This window comes from Oxyura jamaicensis, chromosome 1 (assembly GCF_011077185.1).
Source record: "Oxyura jamaicensis isolate SHBP4307 breed ruddy duck chromosome 1, BPBGC_Ojam_1.0, whole genome shotgun sequence".
In the NCBI taxonomy this organism is placed as follows: domain Eukaryota; kingdom Metazoa; phylum Chordata; class Aves; order Anseriformes; family Anatidae; genus Oxyura; species Oxyura jamaicensis.
In genome coordinates, this window is record NC_048893.1 from 148565328 (window position 1) to 148588015 (window position 22688).

Below are 22688 nucleotides of genomic sequence, written 5' to 3' on the forward strand. Positions count from 1 at the left end.
TGCTCAGCAATAGACACAACGATGGTGTGATACCAGTACTGTTGAAGCTACAAGTGCAGAGTACAGCACCGTATGGGCTGCTGCAGGAAAAGCTAATTCCATCCCAGCCAGACCCAGTACAACTGCATTCAGTGATGTGCTTCCCAGTACTAGAGAGGCATGGCGCTATTGGAGGGTGTCCAGAAAAGGGCCACAACGATGATTAAGGGACTGGAGCATCTCTTATTTGAGGAGAGACTGTGAGAGAGCTGGGACTATTCAGCCTGGAGAAGAGAGGGCTCAGGAGGATCTGATCAATGTCTATAAATACCTAAAGGGAGGGTACAAAAAGGCAGATTCTTTTCAATGGTGCCCAGTGACAGGACAAGAAGCAACAAGCACAAATGAAGTCCCTCAGAACATATCAGGCAGCGCTTCTTTGCTGTGTGGGTGATGCAGCACTGGCACAGGTTGCCCTGAGAAGTTGTAGGGTCTCCTCCTCAGAGATCTTCAAAAATCCATTTGGACCCAGTCCTAGGCAACTGGCTCTAGGTGGCCCTACCTAAGCAGGGGGCAGGACAAAATAACTTCCAGAGGTCTCTTCTAATTTCAATTATTCAGGGATTCTGGGATGAGAAAAGCAACTAAGAGTCTGAGCTATTCAGAAATTCGGACTCCGATATGAACTAAATCATCAACTGAATGATTCATGACATCACTATGATATGAATATGCGGTGACAGAAGTTGGTCATCTGCAAGTGGCAGGTGGCTGTGGTGGTGTTGGAAGCCACAGTCTGTACTGATGGAGGTGGAGAGTTGTGCATCTGTCATGCCCAGGGCTGACAGTATCTCTCTGTGATGTGGAACAACAATACAGCAACAGCAAAAATACATCCAGTTAGGCTAGGTTGAATCTTAGAACAGAAGACCTTTGAAAAGACAGTGAACTACAAATGTTATCCTGTCCAAAAATTCACACAGAAAGGGAGAGTTTTACAGCGAGGTATAGACCAGGCTGTGAATGTTTAAACTGTAATTTAATTTCAGTTTTTCAAAGGCAGCTTTTTGGGTGTTATAACTCATTTCAGATTAATGCAAATGGGGAAACTAAATTCCCAAAGCAATTTCTGAAAATTCCTGACAAAATGAACAGCACAGAATTTCATTATGTATCACTCAAATAACAGCAAAGTTCCATGAACTACAAGTGATGTGCATGTGCTGAAGAGCTGGCTGCAAGGTTTGACATGGAATCTTTGGAGAAATAGCATTTCTCTTACCGATCAAGTTGGATGTCTGAGTTGGTTGTTAGATCACAGTAAAAATATACCGGCTATTATGCAATTTTACCCAGGGAGTAATTCCTACCTTCCGAGTGAAATTTCTGCTGAGGCTTCTGCGTGGCAGACTGGAGGTGGATCTTGACAAGGACAAGCTGTTGTTCAAGCACATGTGCTATGAAATGGAACGGCTGCATAATGGTGGTGATGTCACTTTCCATGATGTGCTGAGGTACTATGAGAATTTCTCTAGATTTGTAGAACTCATATAATGTCCTGTATTTCTTGCTAGGCTAAAAGGTATTCATTAATCTTGGGAAAAGGCAAGATCAATAGCCACAAAGGCATTGCCATTTAAAATGTAATACAAAAATTGGATTTCCCTTTTTTCCTGAAAAAAAAATATTTATGATGGAAAACATGGGTCTTAGGGAATCAACTGTAAGTGATTTTAACATTTTTGTTTGAGACAAATTGTCTTAACCAGCAGTCCTATATTGACCCTGAATCCCAAGAAATGCAAAGTTGTTCTCACACATGAAGTAACCAGACAGTGTATCTGACTAGAAATAAAATAAAATGAGAACATTACAGAATCACAGAATTATCTAAATGTAAAAACTTATCAAAAAAAAACACCAAAGCTACAAGTGCCCTAGTTGCTTACAGTTCAGAAAATCACCTTTGTTGGATTGTTAATATAGCTGCTGGAGTCTTCATTTGTTTCAAGCACCAAAAGTCTCTTCTAGAATCATCTTAGCATTTTTAGCTTCAGATACTAATTCATTGCGTGTACCAAAATTACATTTTTTTGCATTAATTATGAGTTTTGATTTTCTAAATTCAATTAGCTGTACATCAGCATTTAAAAAAACAATATGTATGTTTCTTCCAGCATGCTTTCATATAGGTCTGTGGATATCAGAAAAAGTCTTCAACTGGAAGAGCTGCTTGCTAGGGAGCAACTGGAATATACCATAGAAGAGGAGGTGGCCAAACAGACCATACGCATGTGGCTGAAGAAGTGCTTAAAGCGAATTAGAGCAGTAAGTCAAGCTAAAACAGACTCTAAATGGTTGCAGTAAATTGCAACAAAGCTGGAACTTGCTGTCACAATGCTTAATTTATTCTGGAGCCACAATAATATTTATGTGAAAAAGAATGTAGCAGTTGCTAACTCAGAAAAAAAAAAAAAAAAAAAAAAAAAAAAAAAAGTCAACAGATCAATTCAAAGCATTAGAAAAATAATCATCTTTTGAAGGCAAAAAGCTGTCTTCCTGCCAAAAATATATCTGTCTTTTCAATACATCAGGAAGATGTATGTGCAAAGACCAAAGTCAAACAAATGAAGGAAAAAAAATGTAATTTGATGAAACCTCTTAGGCCTAATCCTGCCTCTAAATACACTTCCTTGCCGCTGCTGACACAAGATACCATTAATAGCCACCAGCAGATGACTCTTCAAATGGAGTCTGTATCAAGATACATAACTGGAATGAGCCATGAGATTAACTGTGTGCAAATGAGCAATGTGTACATGCAAATCAGGTCTACAAACCATGGCCCACAGTAGCTGTGTCAGTGCTAGTAGATTAAATAGGGCCAGGTCATTGGCTCAGGACTGGCAAGGGATCACCCATACTCATGTTCCTCAGCCCGGTTTTGGTCCATGCGAGCTCCTGCTCTCACAGACTGCTGCCATAAGGCCTTCCAGATCCCTACTACAGGAACACCACTGCCCTCCAGGCACACACAGTTCACACACAGAGTGGAGACTGTTCCCAGTCAGCAGTGAAGATGAAGCTTTCTTGTGTGGTAGAGGAGGTCAGCCAGATCACGCAAGTCTTGGCCTGCTGCTTGGCTTTCAGCACTGCAGGAAATCTCAGTCTGTTTAATTCACTAGCACAGATACAGCCAGTGCTTCTGTATTCTCTTTACACAGTGCTGCTGATTGTCAGAAACATTTTTGCCTTTGCTCAGCATAACTTCAGTATTTGCTGATCAAACTTTGTCTTGGATGAAATTTATATTAAACATTTTCAGGAAATTTGAATTGGCTTTTGCAATTATTCTGCTCTTTTCTTCAAAAAACAATTCATCCTTTATATAAAAAGTTTTACCCTGGCTGTCTTAATGAGTGATTTTTCAGTGGCTGTAAGGCTGAGTCCAGGTTTTGTTATTTTTTATTTTTATAAAAGCTTACTTCTTGTATGGAGGTTTTCTATAAACATCTGTGATCATGGGATCTGGCCTTTCCTGTTTGCAAATTTATTAGAAGCATAACTGGGCGATACGAATGTAATGCAGATTCAAGCTGAAACATGAGCGTTCAAGGCATATTCAGATAAATAGTTTCATTTTGGTTCCATCTCTGTAATAGCAATGACAGTAAATTTAATCTCAGCTCTCAGTTCTGGGTTTGTTCAACTCAGATGTTCATTTCATTATGATATTGAATTACACTATGTTAAATATCCTGTTCATTTCATTCTCTTAATACAGTTCAGATCATTTCACAATATATGACCCTTTTATAAACTGAATATAATTATGGAAGTTAAGATGTATTTTCACATTCTCTTGTTAGTCTTTAAAGAGAGAGCCTGTGAAAACTACCCAGGCAAGTGAAACCCTTCCTAAGGGCTGTTTATTTTAATTTAAAAGCAAATTAGATTGTATGATTATAATGGTAGTGGTTTTGTTTTTCTATTTGTTCTGTAAATCTATACTCAGTCCCAAGGTTTCCACTACTGTTTTATTCATTCTTTTTGGAAGTCTGTTCCAAAGTCCATGAAAACAATGTGATTTTCTTCTTTGCATTCATGTAAATCTTATGGTATCTCTAGCAATTTCCTTGTTTCTTCTTCTTTTGCAGAAAAGTTAGCATATGAATTAAAAACTGTATGTATTTTTAACCTCTAGGTTTTTATGAGCAATTTGTCTTCCACTTAATGTAGTTTATAAGTTTTAGCCTTCAGCTTATACATAAAGGCTAGATGTGCTGGTAGTCACTTTATTTAAATAATGGCCATCTGATACACGTGGCTTTATTGATGCACCTGGAATCCACATTTGGCACTCACTATTTGGTTAAATATTTAAAAGTTAGTGTTTTTCTTTTTTTGTTTTCTTTTGTTTTTTAAAATAATCAAACACTGAGATACATCAATGAGAACATTATTTTTGACACATATTGTACCTTGATAGAAACAACAGCAGTCGTGCAGCATTATCCATAGTCTACGAGAGAGTCAACAGCAGGAGTTGAGCCGATTTCTGAATCCTCCCAGCATTGAGACCACACAGCCAAGCGAAGATATGAATGCTATTAATCAAGATAACAGCGCGCAGCCAGAGGTATGATAACCAGGAGACTCAGAGCAAATAAAAAAAAAATAAAAAATAATAATAATAATAATAAAAAAACTTATTTGTTCTTTTAAATATCATTTTATATGGAAAAGTTTAAAGCAATATTTTATTTTGCTTTCCTCTTTGCCTTTAGATGTAAAGACAAGATGACCTAAGGCAGGAATTCCCCAGCTTATTTAGCTAGCACTATATAGGGCGAACTCAGCAGTACAACACTCACAGCACCAACTTCCAGCTCTAGCATGAGCTATGTACAGACTCAGGGACATTAAGTTTACCTGTTTAAGAATTCTCAGGTCGTTTTTACACTGGGAGTAATAGCATTGGGCATGCTGGGTCCTGTGAGTAGGGGTCCTGGGCTCTTCTAGGGTAGGAAACGAAGAAGGTCCTGCATAAGGACTCCACTGTAGAAAGCTGCAAACAATTTTGTACCCTTCAATGTAACTGAATAATAGAATTGAGCCCAAATGGTCTTTATTTTCATATCATGTTATGTAGTTTGGGGGCAGTAAAGAATAGAAACTGTATTGCCTTAACAAATTGCAATACATTTTGTTTGGATTCATGTACAAACTTGGAAGTAGAATAGAAAGGTTAGATAGGCTTTCTTGTGATTATCCCCATGCAATGGGGAACTTTAACTGAAGTACTTGTTTCTCTGTTCAGACAAGTAGCCAGCAGCAGCTCCTTAGCCCAACGCTTTCTGACAGAGGTGGCTATCGACAAGACTCTGCAGATGTTGGGAAACCTCAGAGAAAATTTGGACAATGGCGTTTGCCATCAGGTAAGTGAAAAAAAAAAAGCATTTCAGTAGAGTCTCCATGTGCCAATTTACTGCTGTATGTTAACAAGACCATGAAAAAGTATTAAGTATTAGAGAGACTAGTATGGAGCAAGCTTCAAGGGAAAGGCTTCGTAATTCACAGTTCTGTCTGTAGCTTGCATTCACATCAGACTTTTTCTACCCTCATCTGTGCTGAAATACAGCAATCGCAGCAATCTCTCCCCTTCCTGCCAATTCTGAAAGTTTGGAAGATGTATCCAAGTACTGTAAAGTGCAGAGAAGTTGTGTTTTTTGTTGTTATTTTTTGTTTGTTTGTTTGTTTGTTTTTTGGTATTAATTATTTTTCATACATTCACTTGGGATCTTTGGATTGGGGGCTGTACTGTCCCATATGTCTGGGTAGCTTCTCGTTCATTTTGAGTTCTCTTTTACCATATAAAGCACAATGAAAGTGAATTAAGTTTTTCCTAACAACAGGAATAACATCTGAGTACTTTGTCCTCCCTAAGCAAGGTGTATGTTGTATACCTTACACCATAAGCATACATTTTTGTATCTTCAGTTCAGCTGTGAATTGGCCAGGTGTGTGATCAATTTCCCATTTGTTTTCTCAGAAACAGGAAGCATATTCAAGTTATTGTAGTAACTACAGCCCACTAGAAAATAAAGTGTGTATAAGGTGCCATGTATAAAGCTGAAGAGATGATCGTGCAGTGAATGCTATTAACCCTACTTTAGTGACCAGAGTACTTGTCCAAGAAATGGGACAGGTTACTAGAGAGCTTTCAGTCCACATTTTCCATTTAAGTGTCACAGAGCAGAACAGAGAGGAAGAGTAAAATAGGGAACATGCTAAGGAGGCGTCATTGGGCTGTAGCCAACTGCATATGTTTTCCAATTAAGAATAAGGAGTTCAGGGACCCCTTTCTTAGGACTGATCTTGACTGATCGATGCTGGCCAGCAGATGAGGGGCACCCCCATGCACAGTACAGTCTGGCATGTGGCAAGTACTCTGTTCCCAGTCCAACAAAGACCATGAGTAACATCATTAATATCAATTGTGGTTTTCATATACTTCCATGTGTTTTACTGCTTTCCAAAAGCCTTGCCAGCACCTTGTAGTGGTTTCTACTCCAAGGCCATTGTCAAGTATCACTCTCTAGGTATAGAAATGCTCTTTTCCCTCCATTTTTCTGGTTGAAGTGGTAACACTTTCACCATTTTTCCAGTACATCAACTCATGTAAGTACTACCTAAATCATTTCGTTTACAATCAGCCAGGTAAGAAGAGATCTACTGCATCAGCTATCCCTGCAGAAGGAAATCAGGTGCTGCTTAGTTAAACTGCTCTACCAGCAGATGAATGGGAGCAGCGGGAACAGCTGGAGCTGAAAAAATCATTAGTCTTTCTGTTTCTGCACTAAACCACTTCAAAGCTACCCCAGTCCAGCTAGTTCTGTATACCTGAATTCTAAGCAGAAATGTTCAAGAAGGAAAACTACTCTAATACAGAACCTTCTGTTTAATTTCATAGCCCCCAAACCAATAAGCCATTCCGTGTCTTCAGTCAACCTTCGCTTTGGTGGACGTTCAACGATGAAATCTGTCGTATGCAAAATGAATCCCATGTCTGATGCTGCATCTTGTGGATCAGAAGTCAAGAAGTGGTGGACAAGGCAATTAACTGTGGAGAGCGATGAAAGTGGAGAGGACCTACTTGATATCTGAGAAAGATTTAAGTAAGATTGCAACAACAACCACTTCAAACACAATCTAATTTTCTATGTTTAGAATTGAACACACTGTAAGTGATGTATGATTTATTTAAAATCAGTGTCATAAAATCTTTCACTTGCTTATCCTTCTGCCATATGAAACATAGCATATACTTACATGTTAGAGTTCACTTCTATAGGTATTAACTGTACTTTAAGAAACCTGTATACAATAGCACTACTAATAAAGCCAGAGAGACTGTATTGCCTTTAGCAGAAACAGAGCTTTGAAAGATTCATGTTCTGCAGGTACATAATAGAAATGCATTTTGATATACGTATCTGTGTTTTTCTTCAGCCTATACTGTACTTTAAAATTGCAACACTTTACAATACAAAGGTAATATATTTCTTCTTCTTGTGTTTTCCTTCAGTTCTTATTTAGTAAAATTTCTTTAGAAAGATTTTATTATTCACACAAGACCTGAAGAGGTCAGCACTGACTTCATGTTCAAGGGAAGTATTTTTACAAAGTGCAGATTCTGAATTACAAATCTAAGCTTTTTCTGGATCTTTTTTTTAAATATGCAAGATACAAAATAACTCATTTTAAAATCAGAAGGTGAAGGATTGGCTTTTAAAATGTAAATATATTTGGGTTTTGGTTAATTATGCAAAGAGCTTGGTTTTCATATAGAAAAAAGCAAAAAAAAAAAAAAAAGACATGAAAACTGTGCATTTAATCATCCATCAAAAGACTTCAATGTGAAAAAAACACGGTTTATGCTACATTTTCAGATTATGCTGGTTACATATATGTATTATGCTGGTCATATATGTCATTATTCTCCTGTTAGTTGGGTCCCATTTCCTTGTGTAGCCATAAGATAACTTTGTTCTTGTCTGTGCAATAGAAATTAGCATGTCGGGGGTACTCTTTAAAGAGCAGTGTTGTATGGCTTTCAAAATATGGTTCAGTTTTGCCCATATGGGTAGAAGTGAATTTTCCTTACCCATGATACTACTCATGCTATAGCTGTGCACTGCTGAAGCATGACATAGTACTGTGGTTAAGTATCTTTGTCCCTTTTACCCTGCTACTTAATATTCTTACATGTTAGCATTCTTTTATTTTATGAAGCACCAATAGTGCTAAATTATCACTGGTGAAAAAGCAGCTGTCTCTTTCATAAGTTTTTCCAGTGAAAGGCCAATGCTATACAGACATGGAGGTGGAGAAGAAAAGCAACACAATACAGGAGAGCAGTATTGCACACAGTCCGTTAGTTTCAGAATTTAGGGTGTCTAGAAATGTGGGCTAAAATTTGCCCTTCCTTTACGGAAGAAATGAGAGATTGTACATTTTATAGCTCGGCCACTGACTGGGTTTTTTAGCGTAGATGGGACTTCCATTACCATTGTTTCCTATGGAAATGATAGGTTGCTCTAACATGGTCTGATGTGAGATCTTGAAAGAGGCTCACAGCTAATGTATATCACCGCTTAAAATATATATCCTATAAAAAGCTGACAAAAGCCTGTGCTTTGTGATGTGTTCTGGCCAAAATATTAACATAGGGTGGTCAGAATACAGAATTGTTTTCACAGATGCCTTCACCATAAATGCAAAATTAGCTTTGGCCATAAAATGCAGTTTTCTTGGCATCTATCAGTGTTTTGTTCTTGGTATATGGTTGAACATTGTTTAATTTTTTTTTTTCCAAAATATGTCATATTGCACACATCTGTAATTTGTGGTTTCTTTATTTGCTTTGGGATATATTTAAGTTTAAATCTATTCAGTTCTAAATATATGTAACAGAATCTGTGCATTCTCTTGTTTACTGGCTAGATTATGAACCATCAACAAAACCTCATATACAAATCCATGATTTTGTGTTCTATTCTGTGCTTAAATTCAGCTTTTGTATATATGACAATAAGATAACTATTGGATTTATAAAAGATGGTATCTTTGAAATTTCAATAATATATTGAACTGCAGATCTTTCTGAACCATTCTTGCTGCAAATCTTCTTTTTAAAAAATCTGGCAGACATTTTTTCCTTGCCTTACAGTACTCTGTCAATAAAAGTGAGTTGCTTTAAGCAATATTCCTCCCCCTGGTTTTCATTCAAACTGCATTTGCTATATCTAGCTCATCTGTGATAATGCTGCATAGTGGCGAGGTGTGTGGTTTGTAGAGGATCACTTAAAGCAATGCTTTCAAATTCCTGTAATTGGAAGGCCTCTGTTTTGTTTTTTTTAGACGGAGTTACAGTGACTGACCTCAACAGTACTGCCACAAGGTTTCTCATTTAGAAAATGGGACTACATAGGATTGTTCATTATTTATTTCTGTTTAACTGTTGTTTTTTGTTTGTTTGTTTTAGCTCCAAGATGTGAACATGTTTGTGTATGAGTGCGTGACGGTAAGTTTGTGGTGGAGAGGTTGTGGTGGTTTTATATACTGCCTTCAAACATTTTACAAAACACTGGAGATCCCCGGACCATTCATTTAACCTTCAGTCTGGTTCTAAGAAAGCAGTGCTCACCTGCTGCCTGCCTCACTTTGCTTTTGTAAAAATATAACAAGTGAAATGCAATTACATAAATATGAAAATAATATGCACTGGAGCACCCAGGGGACTAGATTAGGGTGAAAACCATCTTAGGATGGTACCCCTGGCATAACTAGTGGCATAGATGGTACCACAGAGCAACCACTGCACATTTGCACATGAAGGTGAGGAAGCAGACTTCAAAACAACATGCACAAACAATGGAAGAGAGACAATGAGGGAATAATAGTGCATTAGGAAATTAGAGTCAGTCCCGACAGCCCTGAAGAAATCTTCAAACAAGAACAGATCCTAGACAAAGGTGAACAAAAAATTGCCAAGGGAATATCACTACCTGCAGCGCTCTTGGCTCATAGAATTAAATCCAGTGTTATCCCATAAAAATAAAAAGAATAAAGTGTTTCAACCCCTTTTCATCCCCAAGGAGAGCTCTCTTCCATAGGAAGCAAGTTGTAAAAGTCTTGGTGGCTTGGTTGGGGCAAAATGTGTAGCGCATGTTGTCAGTGCTCAAAGAAAAATGTTCCTGTGGCAAGTCTGAGAACATGCAGCAGACTTGTATCTTAATAGCGTTCCAAAGTCAGGTCCTTTTTCAGACAATCACATTTAGAACGAATAAATTAATAATTTGAAACCATTTGCTACTGGATGATATCCAACTGAATTAAGAGCTAAAAACATAAAGTGCACTTTATCTGGCAAGCTAAAATACCATCATTGTTTTAACTAATCAGGACCAATCAGGCTTAAATATCTTCAAAATAACATTGCATTCAGTGTTGTCTGCATTCAAAGACCAGTATCACAGCTTCTGAGAAGCCAGAGCTTTGGATGCCAAAAGCAAGTGACTGACTTTGTAAGAATAATCTTTTTTGTTCTCTTCTGTTATTCTCAACATGTCCACCGCTCTTGTTATTGTGCAGATAAGGATGTCCATGAATAACCAAAGCAGGAAAAGAGCTCGCACTGTTGTAACAGTACATTTGGAGCCCCAGCAAGCAAGATCTGTGCTAAGCCTCCCATCCAGAATGCCTGCTCTTCTCCTCCCACAGCATTTCCACACATGAAAATAAACTCTGGCCTGAGTTGTCAGTCAGAGTTACCAATATGATTTTCTCAGTCTCATTGACTTTAGTTTTAGAAGGCTTAATCCATGCCTTCTACTGCAGGCATTTTAATCACACCAAGGATGAACATGCTGCTGATGCTGGGAAGCTGGCTGCCCTGCTTTTTTCCACTGCTCTGCAATACAAAGGAAGCCTCACTAGAATTCAATTAACCTTCCTCTTCCTCCCAAAGGTGCTAGTGTTGGACCCCATTAGCAGCTGTTGCCCATTGTTCTCAATGACGAACCTCTAAGCACCGAGTTATTAACCCATCAGCGAGCTAAGTGTATAGGCGGTGGCATTTTAGCCCCCTTCCACAGGTTCCTTTCTCAGATAAGTGTTTCAGTGCCATTACTGTTTTCATGCGTTTTCCTGCCTTGCATATCTGCACCAGGGAATTTGGGCAAACTACTTGGGCACCTACAAAATTGCATTTCATAAAATGATAGCTTACTGGAAGTCACCGAGAGGGGATTCTCCATGTAACTTTGGGGTATGCTCATCCTTGAAGGTAAGAGAAGAAAGATAGTCCTTGAATTCATTGGCAGAGAAGCTGGATGCTGCATCCTCTCTCAAGCCTCTCTCAGTTGCATGTAAGACAGACAGTGCAGTGGCATGTTTTGCATTCTCAGTATGTGCTCCCAAGAAATGGGGAATTCAACACCGTTATGATTACATTATAATGTTGAATGGGATGCCAGTTTATACGGATAATCAGTCTTGTTTTTTATCTTAGTGCCCATTCCAGAGTACTACATGTTCTGCAGGTCATGCACTTTCATCTCTCAGAATTTATAAATTCATACTGCCTGGGGGGTCAGTTTACTGCACATGTAAACAGGAGAAAGGAAAAGAAAATAGACATACACATTTGTTTGTTTTAGCAGCTATTTGAAAATAATAATAATAATAATTGTGTCTCTACTTAAAGACAAGCTTCTCAGTTGTTCTGGCCAAGCTAAGAATAAAGATTTTTTTTAATATACATTTAGAAAGCTTTTACAGTTTCCTTGATGTATTTATTTTTCAAAATAAAGAGGTTTTGAGTTTTGATTTTTGTTTTTAGCTGAAAATGTCACTGGAACCTATTTGCTATTTCTGACTTAAAATTTTTAATATTTTGGTCACCAAAAGCTGCTTTTCCACATTAATAGTTATCATGCACAAAACCTCACTCAGATATTTCCATGCGGAAAAAGTTCCCTTTTCCCTACAAATTTTTGTATCTGGCATAAGAATAACACCATATGGAAAAGTGACAGAGGAAAAAGAGGATCACCGCCTTTGTTATCAGTATGTCGCATACAAAAATAAACAAATAAATAAAAACATTTTGCTGTATTTGCTGGAAGTGATTTTGTCAAACGCTGGCCACAGAAGTTGAGCAGATGCAGGGCCCAGCTGGCTGCTGCACCATGGAAGGGAAACCTCCAGCACTGTGGTGCCTGGGCAGCCGAGAGCAGGCGATGGGCGCAGTGAGGCTCACCTGAGCTTTTCAGCCAAAACTTTTAGATCTGTGATGTTAAGTGCGCTTGTAATCCACTCTTGTGCTGCAGATGCTCCTGAGGGCATGATCCAGTGAATGGTTTTAGCTGCTGTAAGAAGTTCTCACACATGGCTTCTTGTAACCAGCTCCACCTCTTCTCCCACCATTAAGTACAATGCCCTGAACTTTGCCAGTTTAATCCTTCACACGGTTGCTTTGATTCCTGAGGCCTACCAAATACTCCTAGTTTTAAAAGCCAAATATTAAAACCTTCATCTTAATTGGATCCGCAACAGCAAGAATTTATCTCCGACCTTGGCCTATAAATGTATTTCAGCTTCGTATGAATACTTCAATGCAACATATATCTGTTAGGGCTTATCTGTGTGAGGAAGTTGCACCAGCTTAAACTTAACCTGTTGTTGCAAATTGATTTCACTAAATCAGTTTGAATACCTGTGGAAATACTTATTTCACTTTAAAGATTTTTTTCTATTGATCTCTGTTAAAACCCAAATAACCTTGGTTTTATTCTACTGGCAAGAGTGCTCCCACAGGTCTACGTATCAGCTATCTTAACTGGTTTTAAAACCTCATCTTCAATTATATGGCTGTAAATTCTTGTTTAGAGGAAGTCTTTCTTTGGGTCTCCGGCTAAGCTCAGCTCCAGCTCTGTGTCAGGCCCTCCCAGCCCGGTTACTCCAAGACATTGCTGGGCAGTTTGGGTAATTCTCTCTGGGAACACCCTCCCAGGAGACATTTTGGGTAAGTGTGTTGCTCCCTCTGCCTTGCACAGCCCTCGGATAGGACGTGAGCAGCTTTGTGCTCCCAGGCATCCCTGGAAGCCCCTATCCATGCCACAGAGCATGTAGCAAGTCCTCTTAGCTTCACGCTGTGGTCAGTGCTACATGCCTTATTCCAGACAACTGAACAAAACACGCGAAGAGTATGTGATGGCTGCTTACAAGGGCCATATAAGCACTGAACATGGTCCAGGGGATATTCAGGACCAAGTGTTACATCTTGTGGATGTGACAGGGCTCTCCCCCATGTAGTGTGGCCATGCAGCTTGTGCCACATGCCATTGGAGTCAGGGACACCAAGCTCCCTCTTTGCTGTTCAGAATCAGTTTGTACAAATGCTGCTAGCTTGGGCTTGGGTTGCTTTTATAATGTCTTTCTTCTCTGAAGTTAGTCAGTGCTTTTCAGTAGGAAAATGTCTTAGTACAATCTGTACAACTGGTTTTCTGAGCCAATCCAGCTGCAGAGCTGTATTTTAATAGATGTTCTGTCAGACACAGCTCTAATCAAATATTATAATGTTCCTGAGCTGGACAGTCAGAAATGCCAAAGATAGACCATTTTGACAATTTTCAATAGCTGAGCCGTCTTTTAAGGTACCTCAGAACTACAACAAACTTAAAGTTTTTTGTTTTGTTTTGTTTTGTTTTGTTTTCTGAACACTAGAGGGCTAACGCTGCTTTACACTGCCTGTCTGCATGTGCGTACACAGACACACACATTCAAGATCAGTAGGCTGACCATCTCTGTGGCAAAGTTTTATTTTATCTTATTGTTTTGCACAGCATTTAGATACCACAATGCCAAGGAATTTTCAGCATGATTATATAACAAGGGATCTGTCACTAACCTTGTGCTACATACTGAAAAAATTGCTTTATTTTTTTGTGGAAGCATGACTTTTTGGGAAACTTAATGATGTTTGCATTCCCACCTGTATATGATATGCACAGAATTTGTAATAGAAGATTGCATTAGCAACAGCATTTCATTTTTTCTGTCTCCATTGATTGCAATATTTGCATGTCAGCTGAAGAGCAGCTTATCAGCTTATCTTCGTATTTCAACTCCAAGGAAATTTCAGAAGTGACATAATTTTCAAAATCTAGCACCTCAAGTTGAAGAAACAAGTAGCTATGGATGTCAGAAATCTTATGCCATGAAATAAATGCACTTTTTTTTTTTTTTTTTTTTTTGAGACAAATTACGGTCAATAATTGAACTGTGACACCTGCTTTTTATGATGTCTGATTTCCATGTCTGGATTTTTTATTTTTTATTTTTTTCCTTGACTGTAAGCATATGTTCATTTACAAGCTATGGTTATGTGGTGGTTTTACCCAGCTGGGCAGCTGAACTCCAGCACAACCTCTCTCTCACTCCCCCTCCTCAAAGGGAAAGCGGGAGAAAATACAATGGAAAGGGCTCAAGGGGTGAGTTAAGGGCAGGGAGATCACTCAACAATTATCGTAATGGGCAAAACAGACTCAGCATAAGGAGATTAATATAATTTATTGCCTATCACTAGCAGACTACAGCAGTGGGAAACTAAAAGTGAATGAAAAGCACCTTCTCCCCATCCACCCTCTTCTCCTTCCTCCCCCTGAGCAGTGCAGGGGAGCAGGGGCTGCGGTCAGTCCCTAACGCTTTGTCTCTGCCACTGCTTCATGGACACTTCCTGCCCTGGGCTGCCCACAGGCAGCAGCTCTCCAAGCACTGCTCCCACATGGCTCCATACCACAGGGTCCATCCCCCAGGAGCAAACTGCTCCAGCACGGGTCCACCACGGGCAGCAGCTCCCCCCAGACCCCTGCTCCTGCGTGGGCTCCTCTCCACGGGCTGCAGCTCCGGCCCGGGGCCTGCTCCTGCGGGGGCTCTCCATGGGCCGCAGCCTCCTCCAGGCCACATCCACCTGCTCCACCGGGGGCTCCTCCACAGGCTGCAGTGTGGAGATCTGCTCCGTGTGGGACCCATGGGCTGCAGGGGGACAGCCTGCTCCACCAGGGGCCTCTCCACAGGCTGCAGGGGAACTGCTGCTGCCTGCCTGGGGCACCTCCTGTCCTCCTGATGCACTGACCTGGGGGGCTGCAGGGCTGCTTCTCTCACATTTTCTCACTCCTCTCTCCCAGCTGCTGTTGCCCAGCAGTTTTTTCCTTTTCTAAAATCTGCTCTCCCAGAGGCACAACCAACATCACTGGCTCAGCTCTGGCCAGCAGTGGGTCTCTTTTGGAGCTGTCTGGAGCTGGCTCTGATCTGGCATGAGGCAGCTGCTGGGCTCTACTTATAGAGGCCACCCCTGCAGCCCCCCAGTACCAAAACCTTGCCCAACCCCAGACAGGTTAGATGAGAAATACCATTACAGATGACATTTGTTGACTAATAGTTAATCATTTGGGGAAACATTTTGAAGCACTGCTTTCTTTCTGTGCTTTAACGTGAAAAGCAGAGAATGGCGTTATTTTTTCATAACAATTTTTACATCAAGAGGGAAAGGGAATGAAAAAGCACAGGGTTATATGCAATGTCCATTGAAGCCAGCGTGAAGTTTCCCTATGGCTGCAATGATCCTGTGGTGCCTCTCCTTAATGGGCCCTGGAAGCTAATGTGATTTATTTCACAGTTTCAGGCTGGCTACACACATGCATACTTAGCTCTGTGCACTGATTTGATCAGCTGTGGTTCACCCACATTTGGTTATGTGCCCACATCTTTGCTTGACATTACTAATTATGCTATTTGGGGCTTCTACCTCAAGGATTCATCTAACACAAACCACAGGATTTTATGCCATGTCGAAATATTTGCCAGGTAAGCCGTCTCAGCATGGGATTAACTGACTCGAACTGCACATGAATTAGTTAAAAAATTTCACCACTGCACAATGCACAATCACATCTGCAAAGTGATGTTCAGGAACTGGCACACAGCCTGTGAGCACACAGCGCACTGCTGCTGTCTTGCAGCAAGGGCATGGTTACCATTCACTATTGTGACTGCATATGGCATTTAGCTTCATGGTTAAACATCTCTTGCACTGCTCGGCTTCTGTGTGCTAAGACAGGATGCAAGAGAGAGATTTTCTTTCCTGTGTACAGTGGGATAATGCTGTCAGGAGCACAAATAAAAGTAAAATCCTTCCATTGTTCTTTTCCATCTTTCCCCAACATTTAGTTGGGTGGGAAGGAAATAAGGGAGTAAATTCTGGCAATTTCTGTCATCATCCTGTTAATAACTACACGTAGGCTGCTGCAGACTCAGAGTCACGCAGTCAATAGAGCCTCAGGGCAGCAGGGACACTCTCAGTATGAAGAGCAGGTTCACCACATCAAGACTGGGAAATCAGGGACAGTGGTGGCCTCAGATGTGTCACCAGCAGATTCCGTACAAAATCATGATGAGCAGCCCAGGAAGGAAGGTCGTACCACTGTTCAGTACAGTGCTGTCCTCAAATCTGAGGTGCGGAAATGAGAAGGAAACAAATTCTCCACGCGGGAGAAAAGCAACTTGCAAATCTGTATGATCTCTGTGCCAAATCAGAGCTTTAATTGGCACAAAAATTATCTCTACTAACACCTGCAAGTGAGTGTATAGTACACTGTAAAATTAATAGTGAGAGGGAGAAGGAATTCCTCAGAGCTCACAGAGAAAAAAAAAAAAAAAAAAAAAAAAAAGGGAAAAAAATTATCTTGCAAATGATGGTGTAGCATGGTATCTCAGGCTGCTTCACAGACAAGGACATTAATAAAAACAAAAGCTGGAACAATGACACCCTGCTTTATTTCAGCCTCTTTGGTAAAAGTGCTCTCCTGGCTGAAGCTCTGCAAGCTTGCTGTCAAGAAGGGTCAGGCAGGCGAGGAGCGGTACACAAGCACTGCAGAAGAGAAGTCTGGGACGTTTTGTGTTAGTGTAAAGAGAAGGAGGCTGGTTGCTGGTAAAGTGCTCTCTGCTGAGCAGTGGGTGGAGGAGTTGTTAAAAAAAATAAGCAGCAGAAAACAAAACAACAAAACAAACAAACAAACAAAAAACTTCGTTAATATGACAGCCTCCTAACCTAAAGTACTTACAGCTTCCTGTGTAGCTGTCATATATGCTTTCTGTTGTGGCTTTCCCTGCTTAGCCCTGAAAGTGGGGTTAGAAGGATATTCCAAATCCTTCAGTTTTCCATGGTCTGCCTTTGTCCAAATGTTCACAGGTGACACAGGTCAAGGGAGGTGATTCTCTGATGCTACTCTCGTGAGACCCCGCTTGGAGCACTGTGTTCAGTTCTGGGTCCCCTATCACAAGACAGACATGGACCTGTTATATAGGGTACAGAGGAGGGTCAGAAAGATGATCAGAGGGCTGGAGCACCTCTCCTTTGAAGACAGACTGAGGCAGTTGGGGTTTTTCAGCCTGGAGAAAAGGAGGCTCTGGGAAGACCTTACAGCAGCCTTACAGTACCTAAAGGTGTCCTACAGGAAAGCTGGGGAGGGACTCTGTGTCAGGGGGTGTAGTGACAGGATAAGGAGTAATGGCTTTAAACTGAAAGAGGGGAAATTTAGATTAGATCATAGGAATTCTTCACTCAGAGAGTGGTGAGGCACTGGCATAGGCTGCCCAGAGAAGCTGTGGATGCCCCATCCCTGGAGGTGTTCAAGGTCAGGCTGGATTGGGCTTTGGGCAGCTTGGTCTGGTGGGAGGTGTCCCTGTCATGGCAGGGGGTTGGAGCTAGGTGATCTTTAAGGTCCCTTCCAACCCAAACCATTCTGTGATTCTATGACACTGAGCATTTGTCTACATGTAAATTATATTTCTGAATGCTCTGCCCTTCATGTGCTTTATAACCCCCAAGGCTGCATTTGTGATCAACCAGCATCCAGCGCAGTAAGTCATCTGGGGTGGCTGAGACACCTCATTCATCGTCCAGCCCGTCACCAAAGTGACCCCCACTGCAGTTGGGCTTATTGTTTAGGCTGAACCAGCCTGTTTGAGACCTGGGATGCAAGGGACCAATAAGGTCTCAACAGCTGTGTCTGCTTTGTTTGGCTCTTGCACTTGGAACAATTAGACATTCCCCAAAATGCAGTTTGTAAGCACTGAGGCCATCAGCATCTATATGGATGTGTTTTTCACTGTAATGCAGGACCCTAAGGCTTCTAGCTAATAACTGAGTGGGAGTTTGCAAAATTTACTGCAACAACAGCCACCAGATGTGATCAAGTTCACAAAAGATCCCACAATGTAGGAGTGAAGAGGTGTGTTGGTGTGCTATCCCAGATTTGCACGGTGTGTCAGAGCTAGGGGACAAGCTCAACTTAAAAAGGCACATCTTAGTCACAGGCTGCCATTGGGGGCTGACCGCAGGCTGGTTAGGTGAAATACAGCTTATCCGTGGCTCCAGAATATGAATATTTGTAAATTGTTTAGGACAATGTCTTTTTTTCTCTGCTCTTTTTGGACCCCTTTTTTCCTGGGACATAGTCCAAGTGCACCCAGCCAGATCCTGTTCAGATCGGAGCTGACCAACAGTGGATCACTGGGATGTGAGTGGTTAAATGGACCCATAACACCCCCAGTGGGTAGCGAGGAGTCTCACAAGCAAATATAGTGAGGCTGTTACCAGGTATGAGCACAAAGAGAAAAATAATGGGAGGGGAGAAGAACACTTGGATTTATTGAAATTGGATTTATTGAATTTATTCCAGAAAGCAGTGTCCTAGACCTAAGGGAGGACTCAGTCATTCAGTCATTTGAAACATTTGTAAAGAAGGATGCTCAGTTACTGGGAAACTGCTTCAGTAAACCATGGGCAAGTGTGTACAGGCTTTACTTATTTTTCCTGAAACACACACAAAATTACAGCTTTCCAGCAGCAAAAGTTACTGCGAGGGCTTCTGAAAGTGCTTATGTTTCTTTCTTTTTTCTTTTGATTGCCACTTCACCCCCGGGAACAGCACCGCAGACCAGAGCACCTGCTCAGGGGTGAATCCGAGGGATGCTGTGCCAGTGGCTGTGAGGCCGCACGCAGACGAGTGGCAGGTCCCCCGTTTGTGGGAGGAAGGGTGCCAGGTGGGAGGTTTGCCCCCGGGACTGTCCCTCGGAGCCCTTTTCGGGAGCTGTCTGGATGCTGCCCAGCTCCAGCTGGCACGGACTTACCTGGTGCCTAATTACAACAACCCAGTGATGGCCCAGTGAGAGGACTCCTTCATTAAACGTGATGGTTTGGATGCCGCGGCCGGCTTGGGAAACTCTTAAATGGTTATTGCTGGAAACGGCGAGTGCATACCAGGGGAAAGATCACTCCATAAATGCACTATTTCTTACATTTTTTATCTAAGCATCTGTTATTGCTCTCTGCCAAAGACAGGATATTGGATCCCTAGCTTGGCTCAGCATAGTCAATCTTCTGTTTTTATGGTCAAATTTGCAGCAGCAGCTACAAGGAAAACTTTAAAATATTTGATTTGAGTGAAAAAATCCTTTAATAGTGTTTGTGTCTTTTTGTTAGGCTCTTGGAGCATTAAGTATACAAGCAAGATGTGTCAGTGTTGATCAGTATGTTCCCATTAGAAGTATTTGTTTTCTACTTCCATTATTATTATTTCTATTCCATATTATGACAATATTTAACATAAGTATATATTTTTACATATTTATATACTTCACAAAATAGAAGAAAACCCTTTTCTGATAACGTTAGTTGTGCTGTGGTGAATTAAAGCTCTCACGTTGCGTGGCATGAAGTGGAAAAGCTTTTTGCCTTTTTACTTTGATCAGGTAGAATAAAGAATGGGTCAAACCGGTAGAAACTTGTCTGATCTAAAAATAAAGCAAGTGGCCTAAAAGTACTACACTGCACCCAGGGACCTTTGACAAGGTCTATTCAGGGACTGAATGCATGGTCTCTGGATATCAGAAACATTTTTTCCCTTCCCTTTTCACAATTTTCTTTGCAATTTTTTAGAAGCCAGTTGCTGTGAAGCCAGTTTGGTGATTTGGAGTGCGAACAGCTCGTCATCAGCCAAGCAGAGGAGCAGTCAGAAGTTTCCCCTTGCCTTTGGTTGGGCTCAGAAGGTCTCACATCTCCCTTGTACATTATATACAGCGACTCTCTCCAGGCCACCATCAACAGAAATGGACCCTTGTTCATCCTTCCCCACCATCTTCAAATCTAGTGTGTCCTAGAGATCATTACCACGCAATTCCCTCCGAGTCCAGTCCTGCCTCCTGCTTTGGTTCCCAAGCTGCCTTTCCTTTCGTACGTGCGATTGTCCGAGTCACCCCTTCATTGATCGTGTCCCCTTGGGTGTTAAGTTTCCCAGAGGCAGCAAAGTGTGCCATTTCTGTGATAACATGGCTGGAAGTCCGCTAGCAGGAGTTTCTGCAGTGATGGTAAGCCTTAGCTGTGCTGACTTGGAACTATCATTTTATTGCTAGTGTCACAAATAATTAAAATTGACCCGAAGTCACTCCAGCGGTTTTTAATTGCTACTCTTCTCCTGTAAATCTCTGCTAGCAACAATAGGCAAAACAACAATACACCATAAAAGCAGGGTTAAAATTCTTTCTTTTTTCTTTTTTCTTTTTTCTTTTTTCTTTTTTCTTTTTTCTTTTTTCTTTTTTCTTTTTTCTTTTTTCTTTTTCCTTTTTCCTTTTTTCTTTTTTCTTTTTTTATGTTGTTGTTATTTTACCGTGCTGTTTCATTCTGATGTGGGGCATTGCAGGGCATGTAATCATAAATGCAATATGAACTACCAAACATGAAAGCCCTGACCACCTGTTCTTTTGCTGAGATGAATGATGATCAAGTTAAAACAATCAGTTAAAACCAACTTCAAAGTAGGTTTACTTTAAAATGACGCCCAGCTTTGCAAATCCAAGTTTCCCAGGCTCCAAATAATAATTATTTTAGCATCTTCTTTTTTTCAGATGAAATCCTCCTCTCTGAGAGTCGTCCTTTTTCTTATTTATTTGTGAGCCATACCAAAGCAGTGCTTTCCATTTGATGGCTTCCACTAAGCTCAGGTCTCCTTGGTGTTATAAAAATATGCACAAAAAGGCAGTCATTGCCTGAAGGACTTTCAGGTCTAGAATCTTTAAGGTCTTGCGGAGAAAAGCCTGAGGCCACACTGTTGTGGGCATGGAGATCCTCATCTCTAGCAGGAAATGGGTGTTTTTGAAAATCCTGGTGTACACAGACATTTGGAAATGTGCTTGTAGTTTGTCCACTAGTGACACGTAGCAACCCGAAACATAACAGCTTAGTCAGCTCCTGACCTTCAGAAAGAAAAGTGCCTTCATTTGTGCACAAAATCTTTTCTGTTCTTAAAACTATCCCTCCAGCTCAAGTGGTCCATTCCTCTAAGACAAAGTCCTGGCACCACAAGTCGTGCCATATGAATCCAAAATGGTAGGAGTCAGCCTTCAACAGGAAAGTCTCTTAACTTTGCTGTATGCAGTTAAGTAAAACTATTTATTATCCAGCTCACTTGCCTTGCCCAAGCTGATAAATGACCCATGCACCTAAATGTTTTTCCAGAGTTCTGCTCAGTCTTTTTGATCTGGTTTCATATCCACAAACAACCATTTCATCTCTTCTACATTTTAAAAGCAGAACTTAGAGTGTAAAGGTTATTAATTTCCTAAGCCTCCTGTCCCTGGGCAGTCTTCTAATGTGCGTGACTACCAGCAGCAGCTTGCTGCTCATTCTTGTTATGCTGATGTATAAGTTTATTCAAAGTCCCCTGAAGAACTGGAGGCTTGTTGCACTCGTAAATTTCCTAGGAAGTCTGCCAGAGGCATAACATGCTCCCAAGTATCTGAAAGTCATCAGTGAACTCTGAGAAGGCAGTTCTTAAAAACAAAACTAGAAGTGAGTGTTTGCACTTTATACAAACTTAGTAAAACAATCTTCAAAATAGTTTGTCGATGTGCTTTGGAAAGCTAAAAAACTATGGAAACAATTTTACCCTCCAGGTCAGAGAGAGAGAGCTGACTTACTAGCCTGAGTATAGGTAGAAAAAAATGTTGAAGAATACCCACTTGTTAAGTAGTTAAATACAGGCAAAATTGGCTGCTACGAGCAGAAATCTGGGACACAAACCTGAAAGCAAGTCCAAGATGGGGAGGGCATATCTGTGAAGGCACCTCCAGGTTCATGTGGTTTGAAAGGAGCAGCAGTAACTCTTGGAGTAATAATAAGAAATTGTGACTTAATTCAGATTCTTATGCTAAATTTTGGAGATACCTGAGCAAGGTGGTATCCCTAGGCTGGGGCAATTAAATCAGAGCTTGTTGCTACCATTAGTTTCAATACTGTTTGTGCCAGGGAAGCCTCTGATGACTTAGTTTAGCCTCACGTCATGAAAATGAAGAAAATATCTCTCCAGAAGCCCAAAAACTGAATTCTGGCCATGCATGGAAATCAGATTTTTCCATCAGCTAAGAACTGATGAGCATATTAAGACAAGAGAGAAGGCAATGGGTCTGTGTGGGAATTTAGCTTCTAACTTGCTGAGTTAAGCATTCTTACATGCAAGATAAAGTGATAAGCTTTGCTCCTTCCTTCCTTCCTTCCTTCCTTCCTTCCTTCCTTCCTTCCTTCC

The 22688-nt window shown here is 40.9% G+C and overlaps 1 protein-coding gene across 1 annotated transcript in view; it reads left to right on the plus strand.

Annotated features, from left to right (window-relative positions):
* NALCN (sodium leak channel, non-selective) overlaps nt 1-9245 on the plus strand; it is a 233975-nt gene extending 224730 nt beyond the window's left edge. The window contains exons 40-44 of the mRNA XM_035318632.1: nt 1336-1493; nt 2157-2307; nt 4469-4618; nt 5300-5417; nt 6953-9245. Of these exons, the coding sequence (XP_035174523.1) occupies nt 1336-1493; nt 2157-2307; nt 4469-4618; nt 5300-5417; nt 6953-7146 (771 nt within the window). The 3' untranslated portion in view covers nt 7147-9245. The remainder of the gene's footprint in view (nt 1-1335; nt 1494-2156; nt 2308-4468; nt 4619-5299; nt 5418-6952) is intronic.
* Nucleotides 9246-22688: the final 13443 nt, after the last annotated feature.